The sequence below is a fragment of the Scaptodrosophila lebanonensis genome, unplaced genomic scaffold, assembly GCF_003285725.1.
Source record: "Scaptodrosophila lebanonensis strain 11010-0011.00,11010-0021.00 unplaced genomic scaffold, SlebRS2 tig00000089-arrow-pilon, whole genome shotgun sequence".
NCBI lineage: Eukaryota > Metazoa > Arthropoda > Insecta > Diptera > Drosophilidae > Scaptodrosophila > Scaptodrosophila lebanonensis.
In genome coordinates this window covers 3,115,216-3,137,706 of record NW_022060565.1, presented here as the reverse complement: position 1 = coordinate 3,137,706, position 22,491 = coordinate 3,115,216, and the positions used below count along the sequence as shown (strand labels likewise).

Genomic DNA, 22,491 nt, shown 5'->3' with positions numbered 1-22,491 from the left:
GCATTTTAAAGTATGGAAACCAAATCGGCTGACTTAAGAGCTACCATATTTCAAATGTCGAATGGCTGATGTGATGTTGGAGCTAATGGCATTATCCATCTTTTACTATTTCGGGTAAAGAGTGCAAATGAAATTTGTAGTGAAATCATGCATTTAGTCTCCACTCTCTCCTCGGTAATTTTTTATCGCCAAGCTACTAGCATTTTAGTTTTGAACCCTAATGTTGTTTGCATTTTCCCACCACGTGCTGTCATTTCCACTGGTTTCATAGCTTTTTAAAAGGCACTCAAAACAGACATCCGTCCAACTTTCAACGGTCTCCCACTTTTCCGGTATTTGTGACGCGTCAGAAGATAAGGATACGAGCGGTAAAGTGGGTTGCTGTGCAATTAAAGTGTGCTTAAGTATTTAAATGAAGTTATAAATTTGTTTTCAATGCAAATGCAAAAAGGCGTTAAGAAACACATTTGAAGCAAAACAAAACAAAACTAACAAATTAACCAACTCGCTGGCGAAAAAGCTATAATATGAATGGCTCAGCAAATAACTTGTCGTGGAAGAGTTCTGAAGTTGTTGTTCAAGTTGTGGGCGAGCGCAAACCCAAGGGGAGGCTTGAGAAGCACATGGCACAAATCAAAATTAAAAAAGCTGACTGTCTGACTGCCAACACATTTCTTGGATAGTTTATACGTTTTTTTTTTCTTCTTGTTTTTTAACGGGTGGATGCGGGTACTGGTCTGGTGCATTTATTCGTATAGTAGTCGTATGTGTGTAACCAGACTGTCTGTCGTCGGTGTTTGGTAGTCAGTCGCCAAGCTAGGACAACTGAAGTCGAGCTGAGCCAAACAACAACCATACCAAGACAAACACGAACACAAACACAAACTGTGCATTCGTCAACGTGCCTCTTCAAAAAGCGCATTTTCCCCCTTTCTTTTCTGTGTTTTCTGTTCTTATTTTTTTTTTTTTTTTTTTTTTTTTTTTTGGCACAGTATCAAGAAACTTTTCAGTTGCAACTTTTGAGCGTCAGTGACGCGAATTTCAGCGATGCTTTTCCCTTTCCCCTTTTACATGTTCGGCTGCTCCACTTCTTGTTGCGGGCACTTCACTTTTTGTCTCTCACGTTGCAAGTGTCATTTGTGTAATGAACGCAAATTGCAGTTGCAAAAATGGAAAATGAACAAGCGCCTTGGCAATATGCATAAAAATACAATAATCATGCCGGAGCCGACGCGTGGTATTCGTAATATTAGGAAATTGCAGCTTAAAGTCCTTGCTGAGCGACTCTTGTATACTCTGTGTCCATTCCTTTTGGTCCTTCAACTAAATACGATATTAAAATTAATGACTTAATAGTTTTTAAGTTAAACTGACGAGACATACAAATACATGCTAGTTGTTATTAGCTTGCCGTGCAAGTTAGGGTTCGAGATCTCTGGAGGTTGATATCGAATCGTCCTCCTTCTTCTCTTTCCTGTTACCGCCCTTCGAGTGTAGGGTATAAAAAGCAGTTGGGAGGACATTACTATGAACCTAAGCACACACACACACACATACCAGCTAATCAAAGTCGACAAGACACACACACAGATACACATACACACGCACATCACCGCCAACAGCAATTGCAGCGGCAGGCCGCAGTAGCCACCATGTTTGTTTAACTGACGGACGAATGAGTGAAGGACGGAAGGATGGTTGGACGTTTGGACGGACGGTTGTTCGGTTGGTCGGTGGTTGGTAATTAAAACAACAAGAACAACTACAACCAACGAGCCCAACGAGTTGAACACAAGTTAAATCATAACGCGCACGGCAAAAAAGTTAAAATTTGCAAAACTAATACGAGGAACGGGAAGTGGGGGATGGGGACCATGTCTGGGCACTCTTAAAGTTTCCCCATCAAAATTCGTGCCACAACAAAACGTGCAATGGCTAAATGCTTTAGTTGGTTTTGCCTTTTGCACAGGGACGACGACTGCATGCATGTTGTACAGTACACTGCAACAGTACTTTGACAAGCCATAACAGCTGCTGTTGTATTTGTGGATATACATAGAATCTAAATATGAGTCACAAGTAGACACTAGATATTAGAGTTGTACAAAACTTTGCACTATTTCAACCAACTCCATATGCCATTTGTATTATTAAGATAGTTGTTTAAGCTGCAGTGCTAGAGTGGCGATGACAATGCTGTGTTTTAGAAAAAGAAATCAACATATCAGTTGCCAATATCTTCGCCTGAATGTTAATAAGTTTGTCGACAGCCTCTTAAGGACTTAAATGAGTCGTCATATTTAGCAGCTCTAGTATATCCTCCTCTTGCATAAAGTTTTTTTTTTTGTTCATTTTAAAATTCCTTCACGCTACCATTCGCAATTTTTTTCGTGCTGGTTTTCTTTTTTTTTTTTTGTGGGCGACTCTGTTTGCTTAGTTGTTGTCAGTGGGAAAATGGAAATTGTTGCATTGCACGAAAATTATGTTAACTAAATGCTGCGGCATTGAGTTGGCTTGCTTAGCACTTAATGGTGTCGCCGCAGCACTAGCAACAGAAACCGCAACCGCCTCCCTCCTCACTCATTCCATTCCGTGCAACCACCCCCCTCCTCCACCCCACCTGAAGCTTCTGCCCACTTCACGCATCGGCCTTGTGCGCTCTTGAATTTTTGTCTCATTTCGTTGGTGGATGGCTCATTCTGTCGGTTCAGTCTACTATGGGCTTAGACTGACTTAAAATTGAATTTAATGCCAGTGGATTGCCAGTGACTGATGCTGCCGTTGCTGCTGCCTCTTCTTAACTGGGTCCATAAAATGTTTGAGCTTAGCAAGCTGGCAGGCGCGGACTAATGAATTCTCTGCTATCGTAGTATCCAGACTCTTACAGCTATCGTCTCATCATTTCAAGGTTGGGTATAGGGGGAAGTATAGGGGGAACCCCCTTCCCCCGAGGGGAGGGCTATCAGCGCAGCCACATTTCGTTGCCAAATTATGCAGTCGTTGCAATTTCCCAACAGTATATACATTTAAAATATACATTCAGGGACTGGAGGGTGTCTTTCTCTACGAGGAAAATTTGATTTGAAATACCAACAAGTATAGGCATTTCTGAATCGGAATCGAATTGAAATCTGTTTTGGACTGGCTATAATCGTACACTGTAGTGTTACTAAGTTGTGTTCAAAGCTGTACAAAATTCGGCATTATATTTATAAAATTATAGTGTGTTTTTTGTTTTATTTACCTTTTTTATTTACCTTTATTTGAAACATTTTAATTTGAATTTATATAAAAATATTATACATATATATAGCGTATTCGATATGTACAAAGCTTATCATAAATGAACTATTAATCGATATTCTGCAAACGTTTGAGTTTTGTCTGTATTTTAGAATGCATGAAAATCTAAATAAAGTCAATAACATAATTCATTGTTCAATTTTTACGAAACATTTTCTAAATACCGTTCTACGTAAACTTCGTAGCTAATAATACTTGAACAAATTTTGTAAACAATTTTAAAAATAAAATGCAATTAAAGGAAGAGCGCTTTTATCGTTTCCGCAAAACATTCAATTTTCTTGATTGGAAGAGTTAATGCAATTACAAATAATTTAATTCAATTAAAATTCAATTCCTTCATGTTTCCCTTCATTGTTTTCTAATAACGTCTTTGAATATCGGTGGAATATCACCCGGTTTATCATTTGAATTACAACAAAATTGAAAACAGACTAGACTATGTATTTATTTATATTTGCTTATATCTGTAAACCTATGTAGTTGTTGTAACACAGTTTTTATCGGTTATTTATACTTATATGCTTTATACTTAATACCAGTAGTTTTATCATTTTCTTTTCGTAGTTGCTTGAAGTTTAATTCCAATTATCGGAATTACAAGCTCACAGCTGAACAAAAAATCAATCACCAATTTGCTAGCATCACTCAATGTTGTGTGTTATTATAATATTAAGAAATATGACAACAGTAATGGAGAGAAAGACCTGGTATTTAATTAATCAAATGGAAATCGGGTTCCATTTCGAAGTAATAAGTGCTTTCATCAAATTATCAAAATGGACGGAAAAATCCGAATGAAGTTCTAGATTCCAGAGGCAGTTCAAATCAAGCATGTAGAAAAATGTTTGTAAGGATGTGGATACGTACGTTTTGGTCGCCACAATTAACATTGAGCAACTACTACTAATAGTTGATTAATATCTATAAATTAATATATAAATATGAATGTTGTCTATGTGTTTGTAGTTAATGTAACTAGTTGCTAAGTTAACAAATAACTCACTTCGTCGTGTAACACTCTATCTCTCTGTCTGTCTCTCTCTCTCTCTCTCTATCCGTCTTAGCAAGATCTCTTGATCCTACTATGTGTGTGTATTGTAAACTAAAACCTTAACTAACTTACTTAATACAATGCTATGCGACGCCTCGCATTTAATCTAAGCTGTCTATTCTAAATAATCGTAAACATATGTATGTCATCTATAACTCTCTTCTTATACTTCATGTGCCAATCAGTATTAAATTACAAAATTTGATTATCTGTCCCGTCCACACAAACAACTCTTCTAATAACCTCCACATTTGATTTCTTCAAACGCACAGCCGGTGGCCGCACAAACCGAGGGCAACATGAATGGGTATAATAGGAAGACCCCGCAGAAGCGGCGCTATGAAATGCCAAAATTTGCTGGTAAGTTAAAAAGACTTTCTGGGAAAGCAGAAACCGTTGAATCATTGCTGTCTGTAGTGCCACCGAAGAAGAAAGCCGGGAAGGAACGCATACCACAGCCCAAAAACACAGTCGCCATGTTGAACGAGTTGCGACATGGCCTGGTGTATAAATTGGAAACACAGACTGGTCCGGTGCACGCACCATTATTTACGATCTCAGTTGAGGTGAGTCAAAGAAATAATCTAAGAGCTAAGTGTTCAATACACCTCCTAGTGGGTGTTGTATCGGTTCAGGAGAACTCGGGGTAATTCTGAAAGGCTGATTACAAAAGTGTTAGTGTTGCTGCTGATCCGATCCCTTGATGGAGCATCTGTTGGCTTAAAACAAATTAATTCATTATTGTGTTAAAGGTAACAATGGAAATCGTACTCTCGAAACGAAACTAAATCAAATTATTTGGATTTCGTGAAAGTTTTACTTTACTTTCTTCTACTCGGACTATATGTGTAAATTTGCATGAAGAATATAAATATGCCAGCTTGGTTACCTCATGCTGCTGACCTGCACTTAGATTTGAATAGATAGTGCAAATGTTTGCAGTTTCTGGAAAAGTTTCGGTATGCATTTAGTTATAAGTTTTAAAACTTTGCAAAAATTAAACAAACAAAAAACATTACGAATGCCGACACTCAATAAAGGCTTCGAGCGTTTAATTAAGATGCATTCCTTCAACATAGGCATGCATTTCAATTTACAAACAGGCAACAGGACAGTTTCGATTAAAAGAAATTACAATACTGCTGGAAAATGGGCCCATCAGGCGAGTTTCCGTTTCAGAATCAATCAAAATTAGTAAACGGCTTCAACTCCCAGCCTAAAGCAAAGACTTTTGAAACCGAATAATTTAATCGTTCTACGGCACAGAAAATCCATCAGTGTCCATCCACAGAGATGATTCGAGTTAGGAAATGGGAACTACATCACTAAATTCTCCCTTACCTACCAATCTTATATCAATAGCTAAGGAATAATATTCACGCAGTAATACTATATATTAAAATATTTTGTAATACTATAGACTTGAATAAATAAACGAATTAAAATCGTGGCCAATTATTGTTTGTCAGCAACATATAACTGATGTTGAAGTGATTCCATGATCTCTCAGGTGGTCACGGCTTAAGTTTCGATCTCAGCAGACCCCTCGAATGTATTTAAGTTAAGTGACGTTCACTGTAGGCAGCAAAGTGAAGCCAACATACAGTTTCAACAATGACAGCTGGTGCACAAAATTTATTATTTCAATAAAGTTGGTGGTGATAATGTTGCAATGGGCTGGGATCGAGATCCAGGGCTGCTGGTTGCTGGTTGTCGGTTGCTGCTTCGGTCGCAAACTTTCCGTTGTTGTAAACTAATGCTATAAATAGTGAAAAGTACATTGAGGCTGCCAGCACGACAGCCCAAAAGAGCGTAACGAGAACCCCACTCGAACGAATCTCACTGCAGCAAGTGTTTTTGTAGTTTGTGTGCGAGTGAATGAGTGTTTGTTGCTCTGTATGTGTGTGTGTGTGTGTGTGTGCGTTCGTTTGGCAAAATGGCGTCGGCAGTTGCAGTGTGCAACATAAAATGCAAACAATGAGCACAATATGGTGGTATACTGTTTTACTTTTTGGCACAAATATCACGTTAGTCACACACACATACATGCGCAGACTGGCAGGCGTTGGGCCCATTGCATAATATTTGTCCCTGTAGTTCGGGCCGCCAGCCCTAGGCCTCATAGCATATTTACATGATGGCCATCAAAAAGGTCGCAATCACTTGTTCATTGCATTTTTTAAGAAATTTCCATGCATTATAGAACGCCAATAATTTCTTTATAATTAACGCATTCAAAAAAAAAAAAAAAAAAAAACAAGTCAAGTGTTCCGACTTTGAAATACTCTGTACATATGTTTAAAATAATTATAGAAATTAAAAAAAATCAGAAAAATAAAAAAAATTTGGATCGATTTTACCTCTTTCGGTATTCGAACTCACGTAAAGGGTGTATAATTGCACATTTACATAGCAATTGCGTCTGTGTGAGTGTATGAATGCCTATGCTCGTATATTCGTGTCTGTGTAAACATGTTAGCAGTCAACCAAACAGCAACATCAACAACAGCCGCGGGCATCACTTGGCATCACAGCAGCAAATATATTTATGGCTATAACTTCTTGTTAAATTGGTCTATCATAGTGAAACATACGGCATTCGGACACATAATAACTAACTGGGGGTATTTGCAAAATTTTAGTTTCAAAGAATTACGGGAGTTAGAGAAAATCTCGATTTGCGGAGGAGAGTAGGGAGGGAGGGAAATTCCAAAAAACACATTTTCTGCGTATTCACATAAGGCATCTTGGACTTTAAATTTGTTATCCCTAGGTCTTATAGTCTCCGAGATATAGGCGATTATACGAACGGCGTTACGGAAAAACCCCCATAGGGGGGAAGTGGGGGGAAAATCAAAAAAATAAAACAAACTCGTATAGCGTACACACATAAGGTATCTTTGTGCAAAATTTGGTGTCTCTAGCTCTTATAGTCTCTGAGATCCAGGTGTTCATACGGACGGACAGACGGACAGACAGACAGACAGACAGGGCTAGATCGACTCGTCTCATCATGCTGATCAAGAATATATATACTTTGTGGGGTCTGCCACGCCTCCTTCTGCCTGTTACATTTTTCAGCTCGCGCAAACCTAATATACTCTTGTACATTTCATGTACAGAGTATAATTAATTGCAGCCTTCACTGCAACTCTATAGTGTTGTCAGCTTCAAAAATTTACATTAAAGGCAGGGAAACTAGATGATTACAAATTTTACATTAGAGACAGGAAACCTATTGATCGTAAATCCTGCGATAAAGAAAATCATTTTGGGATCATCAACACCAGCAAAACACAAATAAAAAGACAACACACTTCAGTCCACTTCTCACTTTTTGAAGTTTGGCAAGGAATGCAGCATCTTTTTGCAATAGTCAAATAATTTTTTCTGTGTCGTCATGATACAGTCATGTCTAACTGTTGTTTCCTTCTATATAAAATGAGGTCCTTATTCTTGCACACAAATAGTAAAATAAAAAAAGCCATCGAATTGAGTCAATATATGCTACTGCTGCAATAACAAAGTTCTAATAATAACTACTTTTTTAAGAAATTGGGCAGAAATTGGAATATTGGGCAGGTTTTTGGTGTTTTCGACTATATTGCCAATGTGGGTCGCATCCTTTTTTTTATATTACAAACGAGTATATCTTATGTAAAAGCCGAGAATAGCAACATTACGTTTAGGGATATATCGGCCACCCAGCGACAAATTAACATTTTAACGTACCACTCGAAGTCTCGAGATCTACCGCGTACTAGTAGTTCCATGGTCAGTGCTTTTGTACATAGAAACTGCAGGGCTTGCGTTAAAAAACCAACGACTATTGCAACAACTATAACAATTGTGAAATTATTGCTTCATTTGCAAACAGTTCGTTTCATAATTTGGCACGAGACTCACAACTGCAGCAACCGCCCAACCAGCGTCCAAGGTCCAACATCCACATTTCAAGCCCATTGTCAAACAAAATGTTCGCTCGAAAGGCGCCTTACAGCGAGCCGAAAAGGAAGTTTCCATATTTTTATTTTATTTAATTTTTTCCCCGGATGTTTTATAGGCTACCAGATAGACTATGGGAATTCAGAATATATATATGTGTGTGTGTGTGTGTGCATAAATAAATAAATATATATATAAATATATATGTACAATACATATTCTCTCATTCACAGCGCCACACATAACACACACACACACACACATACGTAGTGTATACACACGACTATACTTATATACGGGCAGATGTAATCGCAGAACATGCAGTTTTGGCAGCTCTGCTACTTTTGTTGTTTCCATCTGTTGGTTTTGGGCTTTAGGACTGGCTTTATTGTTGTTGTTGTTGTTGACGCGGCTGCTGCTACTTCTGCTGCTTTTGGCGTTGCAGTTCCAATCAGCCTGTGACCTCGAAACAGGTCAAGCTCGCGAATTCAACGTTGAGTTGGACTGCCGATTACGGTTCGACGTTGTCCGCATTGCCCACTCAATGGCGCATTTTTCATTTCGTAGCCGAGCGAATTGCTTATTGAAGAAAGTGCAGAAATTGTTTTAATCTTGGTTGTTTGCAAAGCTACCTACAAACATACAAAGATAAAGTACATACTGATATAGTATATATACTATATGCGTGCTGCGCATATTGCCGTTGGCACTTCAAATTGTTGATACTGCTGCGATAGTTTTTGCCATCCAGTAATAGTTTATTCATAGTATTAGTTAATAATTTCAATAGTTTCCTATTCAGTCCATCTACGAAAATGGGAGCAAGCTATTCAGCTTAACAATTGGGATGCACAGTTCATTATAATCTTCTGCTTTTAAAATATGGCTTATACGAGAATCTGCTTCACATCTAAATTAATCGGTGGGTGTACAATTTCCAGACTTTTCCACATTTCAATTGATTCTATCTTTTCATTCAGCAAGTCAGTGAAAAGGCAATAAAAAGTATTTCAATTTAAGTTCGAATTAATTGATTAATGAAGAAATATCCGACAGCATGTTGTCAAACTACAAAACAAAACTTTACTTGCGTTGAACTTTCGAACTGATGAGTAGTATCATGGTTAAGTCGCCTTCATGCTTCAGTTGATTATTTAAAGCTGGAAGTGTTCGCACATTCGGAAAATGCAGAAAATGCAGTAAATGTGAAAAATAAATTGTGGTAGACTCTGAAAAATGTGCGCAAGAGCGCTCACAATGCAGGATATTGAGTGTAAAGTTAAATGCCAAAGCTTGTGCTTATAATTAACGATAACATTATAATAATCAATATCAAATACAATTAAAAGTAATGCCATATGGTTGTTGGTATGACTGCGCAAAAAAACACGGAAATACAATTTAATGCAGACCGTGTGGACTACTTACAACAATAATGTGCGGTATTTTGTAATAACTTCATTAAACGTGGCCAATAAACAGCCGCAGAATATGCGCCTAGTGCTGCGTGCCGCCCACGCGACTTAAATTTTTAGCATACTTTTCATAGTTAGTGAGTGCCGCCTGCCTGCCGCGTTTCAAATGCAAATGTTTGCATGTTCCCGTATAGAGTAGATTACGAATATGCATGCATGTGTGTGTATCTGTGTGTGTGTCTGTGTATGTGTGTGTGTGTGTGTGTGTGTGTGTGTGTGTGTGTAGCCACCCGCACACAGTGGCATGGCATATTAAATGAGTGAAACGGCAAGGTTGATGGAGATTGACTGTGGGATGCCCTCTACCCCACTCATTATTAATGAATTCGAAAGTGTGTGGCTTTACTCTTCGTATTTAACTGACGAGCATCGAACCATACAAACCGCAAACTCTACCGCAGTTACCATTTCATTTTAATGATGACTTTTGACGATAAGCCCACTGTGCAAGTCAGACCTTTCAACAAATCTGCTTATGATCTTACATAAGCTTCAAACCAAACTGCATGCGCATTCGAACGGAATATTCGATTGAATATTGTAATAAAAGGTGAAATTTAAATAACATCTAAACCGAATCAAAACTAATGCAGATTCAGCGGGGGATGGTTAAATCAATTTCCACATTTATTTTAATAAATAATTCGCATTCGAATGGAATATTGTATTGAATATTGTAAAAAAGGGTGAAAATAACATCTAAACCAAATCAAAACTGATGCAGATTCAGCGGGGGAGGGGGCTGCAAAGCGAAAGAGAAGAATCTTCGGACCTTCGGTAATCTATGAAGTAACTTAGTTCAATTAATTTTAATATCTATTTCTATAAATATTTTGACATATTTAGAAGATACACTTGCGATCACGAAATAAGTGGGAACATCTCTTAAAGTCTCATGCGCCTGCTGATATTTAATGGCCTCTTAACCATCTGGATAGACAGGGTATTAAATCACGCAGCGCTGCATGGAATAACCCACCGTTCGCTCATAAATAAATCATGCAGTGTAATAAATAATTTAAACTTGCCAGGGCTGCGCCAATACACAGGTAGGGTTGCGACAGCTTAGGTAAAGAGTGCAAGCGGGTGGAGGGGGCTGGGTCGTAGTTGTTGTTGTTGCTGTTGTTGTTGCTGTTAAATGCAATGTGAAATGATTTATTACGCACAGCGTTGAAATTTTAATTGAATGCATTTAATTTTTACACCAACATTTTGCGCTTCAATATATTTTGTGCACGCAATGCATATTGCCATTGCTTTTGATATTTATTGAAGAAAATTATTGGCATTTGAAATTAATTGTGAGCAATGGAAAAACGAAAGATGCGCGAGAATGTTGTTGCGCGGGCAAGGCGCCAAATGCCTTTTAAATACAACACACTTGTGACTTGGAAATTCTGTTTACACATGTGAACATCGTATATCGTGTGTTCCAAGCAATTTAGCTGCGTTCGAGCATGCCCCGAGAAGCAGCCACTAGCAGAATTGGTTGCACGGACAGGGGCAGGGGGCATCGGCAGCTGCTGGCTGCTGGCTGCGCGTTGGCGTCAGCCACATCATTTGGTCAGCGAGCATCGCTGGCCCGCAACGCGCTCAATAGTGGATGTGGGGCTCGATTTGGTTGTCCTATGTATTTTGCAGCCCACTCCTAGCAGCTGGCCAGCAGCTGCCCCAAAAGCAGGCGAGCCTGCATGGTCAGCAGCAAACATTGACGCTCCGTTGGCAGAAATGTTGCGGTTTTCTTGCCGTCCCTTTCAAATATTTGCATAAGCCTAGCAGGCGAGGCAAGTGAGCTGCAGAGCTGCCGAGTTGCCGAGCTGGCAGACTGGCAACAACATTGACTGACGAACCAACGGCAACGATGTTCTCGTAGCGCCCTGGCATAGGCAACGCATAATTTATGTCGTCGTCACCCCGCACTTTTTCTCCGTCTTGCTACGAGTATTCATTTGGATACGTTGCGCAATCGTGTGACAGTCGACGTGGATCAGTCCATTCGTCCCTTCGTCTCCCCCATTCTTTTTGTGGGACAAGCTCATAGCTGCAATAAAGTGGCACGTGCAGCTAGTTGGGCTCTTAATGCGATATATACGCATGTGTGAGTAAGGTGCTTCGTGTCGACAAAAATTTCGTTGATTAAATGTGTGTTATCTTGCATTAAGTACTCCATCAACCCATATCCATATCGCCCATCCATAATTGTGCCAACACATTTACTCTATTTAATCTTATCATGCAACTTGTACTCGTTAAACTGGAACGACATGTGCTAAATAAACCGTACCGCCTTTTCAAAACCATATGGCAGGGTAAAGCTACAGTGTGGACCGGTCCGGTCCACTCTTCATACAAGTTGAAATTAGTTAGTTAGCCAGAAGGGTTGGTGACCCCCCTCCCTCACATTTGCTTAAAGTACAATCTAGTTTTAAATCCACTCATACCTGTTATGGAAATAACAGATTACATTGTTCACATGTTATTTTATGGTCAATAGTTCTACATGGGAGTGCTATACTGTCAAACAAACTAATCGAATTTTCATTCAAGGCTATTCTAAAAATCGGTATTCTCTACTCTAAACTTTGGAAATCCATGCAATTTCTGTTGCAACTTAAAATAAGAAATGCAGAACCACTAACAAGTTGATGCAATAGAATTAGATTTCATTGAAGAAAGCTGTATGATAGGTTAAAACCTATGGATCCAGGAGGAAATAACGAATAAAAAACACTTTTAAGACTTCTAGTACTGGCGTTTTCTAGGCGTATAACATTTAGAATCCAACAACTTAGTGACTTAGACCACAACTAGTGGCCAATTAACATTATTAATCATTTGGTTCAATACTCTTCGGAATCGAAAACATTGCAAATTTCGAGTTTTGAAACCAACTTCTGATGTTTGATAAATTTTTGCTACCGATTTCTTTAAGCGAACTTGCTGAGTAAACAAATGGCTACGTTCCAATGAAGTCTTATTATATAACATTTGTACGCAGATCTTGGCTATTCATTTCTTTTTGCTCAATTCCATTAAACAATTGCCATTAAGTAGTTGCATTTGTTTTCCTCTTAAACATTGTTTTGTGCATCGCTGTCGGGTTTTCTATTTTCCACTCAGGGCTTCGCATCGTGACATTAAATCTTTTCCAACAACAACGTTGTTTTTGGGCAGCATATGTTGAAGTGTAGACATCTAACGGTACATGAAATATGTAGCTGTATTGCATTGCATTTTTATAGTTTATGTTGTTTTTGTTACTCGTATTTTGTGCACCGTTGCGCCTGAAAGTATGCCGTCTTTTTGGTTTAATGGCATTTTATGCATATGATGTAATGCGAAATACGTAGCAATATATGTACATAGTATATTTATATACATATATATATATATAGTAGTAAGTATGCATTTCATGAGCACACAAGCTAAGGCTTTTAGTGTGTGTGCGTGTGTGTGTATTTCTGTGTCTGTGTGTCCACTTCCGCTGCCTGCCGTTGAATCACTTCAATCAAGGTTGCCATATATGAAGGATTTCTTGTGTGCATTCTTTGTAGTGCGCTGACACACACATACAAACACACACACACACATATCGTGAGTCTGCTTACTTTTACCTGCCTGCGGTGCCATTGCACACACACACACACACACATACATGAAACCCTGCTGTTTTAATGGTGACAATTGGGTCCTAAGAAGTTTTTGTTTCCTAGCAGCTCAGTAATTGCAGTTCCATTTCCTGCAATCAGTTCAGTTATAAAAGAAGAAGAATTTCAGCAATGTAATTAATATGTGGTAATTGAAATTGATCGTCTCTTAAATGTATTAAATTGGTTTATTTATTAATTCGTTTGCTCTTCTACTGAAAGTACTGTAATTTAAAGCACTAGTTATCAATTTCTTGCTTTTATAATAGCGACGATTTTAAAATAAGAAAAAAGAATAGTCGTGAAAATAAAAAAACTATCAATATAAAGGAGCTATAACTATTTTAGACTTTTAGTAGAACGGGAAAACGATAAAACGCATTACTGCAGTACTGTTGTGGGCAAATAGTTGTGGGATGACTGATGCTTTGGTTTTGTTTTTCTGGTGGTTAATATTGTGGGTTCTCATAGCGTGGTACTAATCCCAAGATCTGGGGGGCACTTACAGATGCGCGGACCTTGAGTGCTGCATACATTTGTAAGTGCAAAAAGGTACAAAATGCAAAAAAGAAGAAGAAGGAAACCCCTCTTTGAGTGCGCCGACTTTTGCGCAGCCACACACACACACATATATATACACATTTGCTGCCGCAGATAGAGAGGACAGAGAGTCACCTGCTTAGTCTATTCAATTTTCTTGCATTCGCGTATCTTACGCCTTCCCATTTATATATGTGTGTATATATATTTATACATTTTTTTTTTTGCTGTTGCCAAGAACAAAAGTCATGAGTGACACTGATGAAGTGTCGTCACAGTCGTCGCCGTCGTTGTCACAATCATCACAATCGTCATCGTCGTTGTCTCCATGGTCCTTGCGATTTTCAATTGTTAGGCATACAACAGCGACAATAACAATAACTGCGGTGGCGGCGGCAACAAAAACAACACTCTTCGCGCTTCTAATGAACAACACTCCGCCAATTTTAATTGCAATTTGTAGGTCGTCAACGCAGCCACACACAAATCCCGCCTTCAGAAATGCAACCACGCTGTTGTGGAAGCAATTTATGTCCAACTTTGTTGCAATTGAAAATACAGCCTTGAGTTTTGTTGCTATTTGGCGAAAATCGCTTTCACAACAAGCTATTAGGTCATGTCGTATGCGAGTGAAAATTCTTTAACTATGACAAAAGACCTGTCCATCAAAATTGTGGAAACCGAAAATGAAAATCACGAACTCAGTGATTAGCAAGTCATTATTTTTAGACATTGTCAGATTTGAAAGGAAATGGTGGAAGGCGAGGTACGCTTTATTCAAAAAAGCTTACAAATTAAAAGTGTGTTTGTATGGACTACCATGATTTTATTGTAACTACGATTTAAAAAAGAGTTGCTCGCTCCGGTTGTATAAGTCTAGAGAAAATATTATGAAGTCGTCTGAGAATGAGAATCTTTTGGAAATGACTTTCATTTTTTTTGTATTTGCGAGAATTAGTTGCCTGCCAGTACATAAATCATGAAAAAATTGATTTTTAAAGGAATTAGGGAAACGAACTAACCTTTTATTCCGGCTACTAAAATGATTATGAAATCCTTGGTTATTGTTAGCACATTTCAATTGGCATTGCAGGGGAAGCACCTTGACAAACTGGCTGTCAGAGTCCATTATGCGAATCAATCTCATTCCACATGCCATTTTTCCCATTCAACGCAGTAGCGAACGGCGCGCTTCATTATCATTTTGTTGTTGCTGTCAAAGGTCTTCTGATGGAAGTGGGGGGCGGTAGGCGTGGCAGAGACTAACAGTGTCAGCAGAAATGCAAAATATGTGTGGGCGACCACGCCGCCTCTGCCGTGGAGGTAGGCGTTGCTTGTTTTCAGTAAAACTAAAAATATATCTGTACGCAGACAGACAGTATTATAGATTTCAATACACTACACTCTAAACGGTTATACGAGACTAAAACATTCAACAGATATATCGGACGTCATATGGTATTGAGTTCATTTTTGAAACATCTGTTTGAATTGAAATTCTTTTTATTGATTTATTATTTTATTTTATTTATTATCGAAATGTGGCTCTTGCTCTGATATGTTGAGACTGGATTTAAAATTCGATTGAAACTTCATTGAAAGTGCTGTGCTAGTTTCGGAGTAAATCTTGAATATTTAGATCTTTCCTTGCTCTACAAAATGCATGTATTTGCGAATTCGTTCGTCATTGCACTTGCAAACCACTAAGAAAGCTATATTTCAGATTTTACTTTGCTTATTAATTTTTAAAATTAAATTGTAAAGAAAGGGCTGTTGGTGTTTCCACATTCTTGAGTGACTTCAATGAATCTCTGGTCGCTTCAAAAATAGCAATTAAAATAAGTCAAGTATTGTAATGTGTGTGCCAAAATAGGATATGGGGAAAAATTGGGGAACTAAAAATCATGGAGTATTCGTCAGAGTTCGCGACACATCCATCAAGCAATACAGGACTGCTCTCAGTTAATTTCATCACATATAGTATATGAATTGAATGACGATTTATATTTTTTGTTGTCGCTAGCTGGCGGCTCGTCATTAAAACTGAATTACATGAAAATCCTGTGAGCACTGAACTAGATGTTCGGTATTTAGTCTGTGTGGTGTGGAGGTGTGTGTAAAATTAGGAAGGATGTGTACTTTGTATCCATCATCAGCAAAATAGCAGCAGATTTTGTTGTAGTAGTTGTGCGACATCAGGCCGCAAGCATTTTATGAATTTGTGGCTAAGAAATGTTTTCTGTTAACATACTACTACTACTACTTTGGATAACTATTTAAAGGTCGCCTCTGTAATCCAAGTCCTCTATGAGTGACGATAGCCACAAGATAGCAGCAGAATAATGCAGCTACATGTTTTCCTTTCCTGCGTGGGTAGACCATCCATCCGTTCGGTAGACCCGATCTCAACGCAACGACGTAACCTAAAACGCACGGCATTGTAATTAAATTTTATTTGGAAAGTGCATAACTTGCAACTTGCAACCTGGCACCTGCTACCTGCGAGAGAGAGTGAGACAGGGCTTCGGTTTCAATTTCAACTCCAGCCGTAGGCGATGCTTGAGCCTCAACTTTGGTTGCAGATATAAGGGCAGAGGTGGAGGTGTTTGTGCTTATGTTGGTGTTGGTGTGGGGGTGGAGAATGGAATGTCGGTACCACCGATGTCGTTGTCGTTGTCGTGGCAGTTTAAGTGCCGCTTGAATTTGCCTGTGGCCTACACACGAATGCAGCTCTCTCGCACACACAAAGGCGTGGTAAAACGTGTCAAATGGCACGGCAAGTTATAGGACTATATGCTTCTCCCCACCCCACCCCTCCCCTCCCCTGCCCACCACTGCTCCTTCCCTTGGCACCACCGCCTTCAGGCCTTGCATCGTTGCGCTAAAATAGATTTGGGCACTGCCATTGCCCAAGTGCAATCGAATGTAAAAACAATGCAAACAGTGCTTTAGCTGTAGCTATAGCTATGTCTGTGACTGTGACTGTGACTGTAGGTGTGGCTGTGTCTGGCCGTTACTTTTTCACATGCCATTTTCAAAAGTACGAGTATCACTCACCACAATGCCATTCCGCACGGTGATGCTCTTCAAATTGGATGAGAAGTCACGGAGAGAATAGGATTTTATTTAGCCACACAAATATATAAATTTGTCTGTGTGTGTGTGTGTGTTTAGAGTATAAAAGAATGTCAATTTAAGATGAAATGCTAAATAAACTCAATTGCAAAAGAAAACCCACACTATTGATTTCAGTCAATATCTAAGTTTTGCACACAATTATATATATATACAAGTATTAGTACTTATTATATAGTATGTTTGATACGATAATTTATACTTAGAACGTGCAACTTATTTATAGGCACTTCTTGCTGATTTCTTAAATGGATAGTTAAAGCCAGTTACTAAACTAAAAATTCATTGCCTACAATAATTTAAATTGAGGAAAAAATTGGTTATTAAAAATATCTTCTTGCTAATTTCTTAAATGGATAGGAGGAAAAAATTGGTTATTAAAAATATCTTCTTGCTGATTTCTTAAATGGATAGGAGGAAAAAATTGGTTATTAAAAATATCTTCTTGCTGATTTCTTAAATGGATAGTTAAAGCCAGTTACTAAACTAAAAGTTCATTGCCTAGAATAATTTAATTTGAGGAAAAAATGTAACTACATTTTCGGTTTAAAACAAGTAAAAAAGCTAAAGCCGGGTGTCCCGACTTTGAAATACTCTGTACATATGTTTAGAATAATTATAGAAATTAAAAAAAGTAAGAGAATTACAAAAAAAAATTTGGATCGATTTTACCTCTTTTGGTATTCGAACTCACGTAAAGGTTGTATAATTGAACATATGCAAAGCAATTGCTTCTATGTGAGTGTATGTATGTTTATGCTCGTATATTCGTGTCTGTGTAAGTATGTTCGCAGTCAACCAAAGCACCAGCATTAACAACAGCCGCGGGCATCACTTGGGCAGCGCTTGAGCAGCGTTGCAGCAGCAAATATATTTATGGCTATAACTTCTTGTTAAATCGGTCTATCATGATTAAACTTGGCATGCACACATAATTACTAACTGGGCATATTTGCAAAATTTTAGTTCGAAATTGCAAGAATTACGGGATTTAGAGAAAATATTTGCATGGGAGAGGGGGGTGGAAGGGAAAATACACATTTTCTGCGTATTCACATAAGGCACACATGGTGTCCGTAGGTCTAATAGTCTCCGAGATATAGGCGATTATACGAATGGAAAATCGGGGAAACCCCCATAGGGGGAAGTGGGGGGAAAATCAAAAAAATAAATCAAACTTGCACAGCGTACACACATAACGCATCTTTGTGCAAAGTTTGGTGTCTCTACCTCTTTTGTTCATACGGACAGACAGTCAGACAGAGAGGGCTAGATCGACGCGTCTCGTCATGCTGATCAAGAATATATATATGTACTTTGTGGGGTCTGCCACGCCTCCTTCTGCCTGTTACATTTTCAGCTCCCGCGAACCTAATGTACACAAAGTATTTTTATTATATTTTTTATAAAGGATAAGTCCGGGCTCTCCCCAGCCTAAATACAGCATGTTCTTCATCCAATGTGTTGTAGCTCTAGCACTTAAAACTCAAAATTTTCAAACGGTGAACAGCTTTGTTTGTGAGACCTTCCTTCACTGATAGTCGTGGATCGTTTCTCGATTGCTTGCAGCTGTATTGCTTCGTCTTTTGAGCGGCCTACTAGCACGCTATTATTAGAGCGGATTTTCTGGTTTTAGTAAATGCATCTCTAACTATATGCAGTTTTGTGAACAATTGTAATTGGGAAACGTACCATCCACTAATAGAGAATGGGTTCTTAGTTGGATGTACAAAATTTTTGAAAGCGAATTCCATTTGACACCTCCCTCTGCTTTTCATTGCATAACTTGGAGCGCGCTTAGTAAGGGACTCGCTGACTAACTAACTGACTGACTGACTGGCAGACAATTTGACTACTTGACTGCGTTATGGTGTATTTGTGTTAAGTGTGCGGATGTGTGTGTGTGTGTGCGTGTGTATATTAGTGTGTGAGTGTGCGTATCTAGGTAAGTGGGTGTAACAATGCTGCGATTTGAGCTTTGACTTTGACTTGAGCGGCATTTTTCATCCAGCTGTGCGCTCGGCTAGACAAGCGGCCCGTTGTGCATTGTTAGACAGAAACGGAGATGGAGTGAGACACGGACACGGATAGGGGCATGGACACGAACATAGTCATGGATATGGACACAGACGTTTAGAAAGGGGGCGGAGGGGTAGCAGTACAGAAGGACAACTGGTAGTGGGAACGTTTTTGTTGTGCCACTTCATTGAATTACGCAGTCAGCTGCACACAGACAGGCAGAGAGACAGACAGACAGACTGAGAGGCAGATGGAAAACAGCAACAACAACTAACATTACAACAACATCCTTGGGTTTACGTTTTCGGTCAAATGAAATAATTGAGTTTGAATTTAGTTCAAGTCTCACGACACTGGGAGGCAAAGTGCATGAAGAGCAGGCAAATATCTTGTTTATTTTCTCTCTTACATTTTAAAGTAGCAAGTTAGAGGACGTACATTTTTTTTGCCACTATGTGCGAGTATACCTGGCCAGCAGTGTCTGTCCCTCCGCCCCTCTCTACCGCTGCTGTATCGCCAGCAATGGCACGTAATTGGCCATTAGTTTGGCCAACATGTGCGCCCTCGTATTTCTGTTTTACTTTTTACATTGTGCATTCCACTTGAAATTGAAAACGTAAGCTGTATAAAAAGCATACCATTCGTTATTTTCAAGTGCAAAACAAAAAGGGGGGAAAAATATACAAGCATTAAAATTGTGTGGAAATTGATATGGAAATGGCATTAAGAAAATCAAATAAGTTGCGAATATCTTCAAGCAACGGAATTGACTTTTTCCATGCTAGACTGTAGCTGGGCACATAATCGAATTAGTTCTCTTGATTAAAGTTATTCGTTTTTAGCCCCAAACCCTTTTTAAATGTAACACCATTCGGGGCTAAATTGAATTCAATGTCAATCAGTTCACATGCGAGCGAGTATTCCCGCCAAGCTCCACGTGCCCGCCATTCGAGGATGTCAGTGGTGTACCAAGGTTTTCTGCCAAGATGTCATCGTTTGACATTTTGCGTAAAAAAAAAACGCGGCAAAAACTCGACCTCGGTTTTTGGTCAAGTGCCACTGCAATGTGTTGTGCTCGTTAAAGCATTGACAGGCTGTTGAGAGGTTGGATTGGGAAAAGAAATTGGAAAAGCAACTGAATTGAAACTGAAGATGCGAGAATCTGAACAATTCAACTGAATAAGCCCATATTGTATATTATTCGGCACTGAGACAACTTGTGTTCAGTTTAATTTAATTTAATTTTAATATTTTAAGCATATGTATTAGTTTACTTATGTATAGCAAATTATTCTGCCCTATAACCATTACCTAGATGTACCTGCATCGAGTCTTGCTTCAAATGGAACATAATTCCCACACGATGTGGTAAAACAAAGCAATCAGTTTTTTTGAATTCATAAAAAAGTTTCTGTATCCTAAAATAGAAAATCATGAAATGTGTATATTATACCCTTCTGGGAGGGCTAAAGTCATTTAAGTACACATTGCTTTGTATATTCGGATATTCGGTCGATTTGGCAATAAATTTACTCAACATTTATTCAGAACCAATTTTTATAGACTCTGATCTGATTAGCATATACAGTGTGCGTGCATATCATAAGCATAATACGCCTTGAGTATACAGAATAAATCATAGCTTGTGCGCGTGCAGCTAATAGCAAAGATAAATACCATATAAGTATGATAAAAAAGAAATGCTAAAATTAAAAAAAAAAAGTCTATCAAAAACTAGATGAAATAAGAAAGATCTATCCACATCTCCCACATTTTAAATAAGTTGATAAGAGATGAAAACTTTTTTAATATTGAACATGAAAATGTCAGACCGGTTGTAAATGAAACTTTATAGAGCTGAAGAAATGTTTTCATACTATACTATGTATTAAGCGACGTAATGCCGCATTTTTGATTTATTTGAACATTGCGAAATCTGTGCTTTGTTCTCCCCATACAAGTATATGTTTCATCAACATTATCAAAAGCTTTATTTTGTAACTGTGACTGATTAAATGTGAAAATGCAGACCAAAGAAAAGCTGTCAATACCAGTCATGAGCGATGGCCAGCTGAACAATATCAATTCTGCATGAGAATTAATGAGTCGTGTTCAAGCTGTGCATGTGCCACATGGCGTATGCGTGTCGTTTATCAATCATACGCTCGGTAGCCATAATTATTGCTGCTGCATACTTTCATGCATTTTTTGTTGTTATTGTTTTTGTTGTTGCTGCTGCTACTTTCTCGTACCTGTGTTTCTGGCTGCCTCATTTCCCCTCGGCCCGGTCGCCATGAAACGCACACATTGGTGCCTTCCACATGCAACATACGACGAGAACACATATGATATACTTTTATATGGTTGTTATATCATTGACGCGCACGCTCATTAGCATAACGCGAGCTGTCTGACAGACTATGGTTGCCTTTCTGACCGCCCCATCGCCCCGCTCCCCGCTCCTCGGTCCGCACCCTGCCACCCAGTCCCGCCTACCAATTGAGCGCAGGCAATGGTGCAGAAAAGTCAGTGCACACGGTACTGTCATCAAATGTCAGTCGTCACTGGTGACGACAACGACGCCCATAAAACTTGTAGTTAAGTTATGACACATAAACCGAAAATAAAGTATATAAGTATATGCATACTTGTAAATAAAAAAAGAGAAACTGAGTAGAAACAAGAGGAAGGATAACTGCGCCAAGTCAAGCAATTTGCATTGTTTGTTCGCCTGCCTGCCTGCCTGCCTGTCAATAGCTTAATAATAATGATAAACAAATCAATTGAACATGTCATAAATCCAATGTCAGCGTCAACCGCCATCAAAGTTGGCCAATAAACTAAAAGGAGTCGCGGCTATAAAAGCGAACTTACAGTTTCTCGCTCATGCATACGACTATCTACTCGTAGATAGATAGATAGATAGATGCTTGTCATATGAATGGTAAATGGGTGTCTGCCTTCCTTCGCACATACATGCATTTGTGTGTGTGTGTGTGTGTGTGTGTGTGTGTGTGTGTGTGTGTGTGTGTGTGTGTGCTTGCGGGTGCATGCATGTAACAATAAATCAAATATAAGGAGAAAAATTCCATTATACATACAAGTAAGTAGAGCTTCGCTACCTATGGCTACGTAGATACTCAGATACTCGATAGCAAAAAGCGAGAATGTGAACAACTCAGTAGATCAATAGCACTCACGTGCACACATGCACCCTACAATTGGAACAATAGAAAATGGGGACAGCCAAAGGGGCATGAATGAAGGCCCGCAGGCAGCTTGAATGCCTCGCATCCCACTATCTTTTCTTTGTAACAGTGCCGCTTCTACTGCTGCTGCGACTGATGGTGATGATGATGCTAATGAAATTGCT

At 38.8% G+C, this 22,491-nt stretch overlaps 1 protein-coding gene across 1 annotated transcript in view; it reads left to right on the top strand.

Moving 5' to 3' along the window:
- The window catches only part of LOC115626668 (double-stranded RNA-specific editase Adar-like), an 86,406-nt gene that overhangs the window by 30,846 nt on the left and 33,069 nt on the right, over positions 1-22,491 (top strand). The window contains exons 2-3 of the mRNA XM_030522090.1: positions 4,630-4,717; positions 4,775-4,923. Of these exons, the coding sequence (XP_030377950.1) occupies positions 4,630-4,717; positions 4,775-4,923 (237 nt within the window). The remainder of the gene's footprint in view (positions 1-4,629; positions 4,718-4,774; positions 4,924-22,491) is intronic.